General features: G+C 40.0%; 1 protein-coding gene across 1 annotated transcript in view; it reads left to right on the forward strand.

Annotated features, from left to right (window-relative positions):
- Positions 1–1,738: 1,738 nt before the first annotated feature.
- The window catches only part of LOC117947128 (cytochrome b-c1 complex subunit Rieske, mitochondrial), a 7,754-nt gene continuing 5,300 nt past the window's right edge, over positions 1,739–4,192 (forward strand). Inside the window, exon 1 of the mRNA XM_034875758.1 lies at positions 1,739–2,016. Within this exon, the coding sequence (XP_034731649.1) occupies positions 1,806–2,016 (211 nt within the window). The 5' untranslated portion in view covers positions 1,739–1,805. The remainder of the gene's footprint in view (positions 2,017–4,192) is intronic.

Consider the following 4,192-nt stretch of genomic DNA (forward strand, 5'->3'; position numbering starts at 1 on the left):
TCCAAGAGGATGTAGCAGGCTCAGGCTGGTTAGCCCAGGCTCCATGAAGATGTAGCAGGCTCAGGCTGGTTAGCCCAAGCTCCAATAAGATGTATCAGGCTGAGGCTGGTTAGCCCAAGCTCCAAGAGGATGTAGCAGGCTAAGGCTAATTAGCCAAACCTCCAAGAGGATGTAGCAGGCTCGCGCTGAGTTGTTTTGATTATGAAAGAGTAGCTGGCAAAGTGTTCTACATGCAATCTCTTGCTCATTTTAATCAACAACACACTGTAGATGATCCGTGATCTGAACAGATTTAGTTTCTCTGACTTCTAAACGTCACTATCAGCCACACAACACGTGTTCTGTACAGAATAAGTCTTTAAATCAGACACATAGCAATTAAAATCCCTCCGATTCAAAAACTATAAAAAGTTTATATAAATCGTCATCATGGTTTAAACCAATCAGGTGTTAAATCAGCTGAGAAGCCGGCGTTTCCCAGCATGGTCTGGGTCCGCCTGGGTCCGCCTGGCTCTTGCAGTTGGTGAAAAGCAACTGCGCCGCCTGCGTCTCAGAACTGCGGCCGCCTCGCTCTCGTGAGATTTCCGTTGCCTACGTGTGCATGACGTCAGAGCAAGTCGGGATCAAGTCGGACAGAAATCTAACCGGCATGCAACGGGCGCCGATCGTCGGTGATCGATTCTGGGCAGATCTGGCTCATCTCGAACGAGCCTAATGACTCGCATTACTCGTATAATAGGCCTACTTGTACTCTGCAAAAGTGCTTTATCCGTACCGGATACTCGCTTCAGCCGAATTCTCGGTTCATCCCTATTAAAAACATAATATTGTCTAAAAAGTCATTATATAAGAAATTGGGAATGAGGGATTTGTTACATAATGACTTTTTAGACAGAGGCACTCTGAACCTTCTTCCTGATGGTAATAGTTTAAAGCTTTGGTGGAGGGGGTGGGGGTCATCCGGGATGATGAAGTTGGATTTTCTTTAACTTCATGCAGATTGGGTTTTAGTTTCTGCAAACGCAGATTTGCAAAGAGTAAATTTAAAATATACATTTGATTATTAAATGGGTCAATGGTGGAATCGGGATTCTGCTGGGTACCTTGCTCATGCAGGCACAAAAGGAAGTGAAAGAGCAGACAAAATGGCCCAAAAAGCGACCGGGAAAGATTTAATAAATGTAGCCTACCTTTAGGTAAAGGAGAAGCTAATGAGATGCTCAAGAAAGAAATAAAGAAGAAAGGAACAGATGGGACAGGAATAACACTGGAAGAAAATATAGTGTGCATAAAACCATTACACAGGGTGTGTTTAAAGGAAACAGAAGGGAGGAGACATTTTAAACTAGACTAAGGTTCAACTACACAGGATTAAATAAAATGTTTTTTTTTTGTTATTGAAAAGATTAATGCTCTGGGTGTAAAATGCGAGCGAGTAAAAGGGAAGAGAGCATAAGTTTAGCTCAAACCAAGAACCTTGTGTGCAATCTTGGAACAACAGGACACACAGAAAGAAGTTGTGGGATATTTGAAAAAGGTAGGACTATCATAGAATTTAGTGAGTTATGTTATGTTTGTTTTGTTTGTATTAATAAATTAAGTAGGCCTAGTTAATATACGCTAATGATGTAAAGTAGTTCTTCATTCTACATACTCCGGTACAGTAGGTGGCGGTAAGCACCTTAGTAATTGTTGCAACCCGCCAAAAAAACAAAAGAAGGAAAAAAAAGCCGGAGGATCTTTGGTTACGTCAAGCCGTTGCTTTCCCAGACAAGCTAAGGTCGCTACAACAGTTCGCTGCAGACATGATGGCTCTCGCTGCCCGGTCAGGGGCTTTTTCCCCTTATATGCAGGCTACATCTGTTGCTGTCGCTGGTCCCCTGAAAGCACTGGTACCCGGCGTTGTTGTGAAAGGAGAGAAGATGTTGTTGAACCCAAAAAAAACGTTCCTGTGCCGTGAATCGCTCAGCGGTCAAAGCCCAAAGACGGGGCCTGCTGTGACAGTTAGCATTAATGGTAAGTCTGTCAACTTCAAATTCAGCTTTGGGTTTGGGAAAGTTAACGTCAAATACCATGCGCTTTGTGCGTGCTCCAAATTGATGACCAGTGCCATTTATCACTTTTAAATGCCAGCCAGTGAGCTGGTCACGTTAGCAGCAGGCTCTTCTAGGTTGTAAGCTACCATCATGTTGGCTCAGTGGCTAAAGAGCGTCCTACACTTAAGGTCAATCTTAAGTATGTACCGTTAACGTATTACGTTGCTTTTATTCCGTATATTTGGGAATATGGGATATATTCGTGCGTCTTAACATGCACAATGGAGCCTGAATAGTCTGCCGTATCGACTTTATCCAGTTCCGGTAACGTTTGCTATTTAAAAGACACATTAGCCGGTTTCCCCATGTCACCTAGCTGTATGACTGGTTTTGTAATCGGTGACGTTAGAGTTACTGTGTAAGTGCAATGGTAAAGGCGGATAATGACTTCACTAGTCTAGTGTTTTATCTAACATTTATGTAACCAGAGCACATTTGGGCGCTAACGTTAGCTGTTAGCCAGGCCAGGTAACGTCAAGGCAGCTTTGTTACTATAACGCTAGCACACTTCAGCAACAACACTGCTTTACATAAAATAACAAAGCAGTTAAAATTATTAAACATTTTAAAAACCGCTAAAATAGAATATGACTAGGTATGTGAGTAAAATTTTTAACATGGTTAAATGTTAAAACTATTTGTTCAGATAGAAAGAGCTGGAAAAATCCTTTAAAATGACACCAAGACCATGTTTATGGGTTCATAAATGACAAAATAAAGGCCATTTATAACTAGGAAGTCGTCACTTTATTTGGTCCTTTGTTTTCCATTAAAATTAAAACAAAAGGTGTGACCGAATCATAAAAATTATAACGTTTTTTGCTGTAACTTTTTTAATTATTGAGATATTTATCTGTTTTTTTTAGGATAAGCTTTTGGCCATATCCTCTACATATTCTACTTATGAAAAGTCAGATACACCATAATATATAAAAATAAAAACAAACACTAATTACACCGAATAATCTTTATTCAGACAGCACTTATAAAAACAGGTTACAAAGATTTAAAACTATTGCAAATACAACAATGTACTTGTACCACCTTAGGTAAAGGTTAGGTAAGCTTTGTCCCAATGGGAAATTTGTTTTGAAATACTGCAGCACCAAACATATAAAACAAACACAATACAAAAATCACTAGAAAGTGATTAACATCAAACCACTCATACCTTGTGTAATGACATTCAATACATCACTATTTTATGTATTACAGTTACATTACATTTCATTAAGATAGGGTCAAATCTTTCAGAATCAAATCGGATACAAGTTGATATTTTGAAATTTCATAATCGGTGGCATCATCCTCATAATTTTGTCCTTCAAGCCAATAGCCAATAACGTATGTGCCTCCTTGTTTCTTCAGATATGCATCAATTTGTCCATAATACATGGTTTCACTTTTTGTGTCCTTGTCAAACCAGATGTGGCATATCCTTCTGCCCACAACCTTGCCCCCTATAATTTCATCAACACTGAACCTGCAGTCTTCATCCATCTCAGGGAACTCAATGCTCAAATCAAAGTCTGGCTTCTTCAGTTTTGCCTCCAGCTTCTTCCTGTCACTTTCCAGTCTTTGCTGCTGTTTAGCTGCAAGTCTCTTCATTACTTCGTCTTGAATTTCAGCACAGTTCTTTCTTCTCCGTTGCCTCTGTTTCTTTGCATTTGTTATGGCAACTTTAATCAGTTTTTCTCTTTTTTCAGATGTCAATCCATCCAGGTAATCCAGTACTTTATTTTTCTGAGCACGAATCTTACAGGAGATGAAGCACAAGGTGGCATTTGGTGCCTTGTCCTTCAGAGCAGAAAACATGCCCATCACTTGCTCTGCATCAATGTTATGTAAACAAGCACTTTCTGTTTCTTTTTTTAGCTGATCATTTACATCCATGTTAAAGTACCTCTTGTACTGCCTTGTGAGGACATTGTGGACTGCATTTATACATCCTTCAATCATTGACAGAAAAAGATCTCTGTCCACAGGTTCCACCTGAAGAGCCTCAAGATCTGGACTTCTGGACAGCTCAGCACCAAACATATCATGTGTCACAGAGAGAATTTGTTGAGGATCTTGTGAAAATACCTCTAACCTGT

This window comes from Etheostoma cragini, chromosome 1 (assembly GCF_013103735.1).
Source record: "Etheostoma cragini isolate CJK2018 chromosome 1, CSU_Ecrag_1.0, whole genome shotgun sequence".
NCBI lineage: Eukaryota > Metazoa > Chordata > Actinopteri > Perciformes > Percidae > Etheostoma > Etheostoma cragini.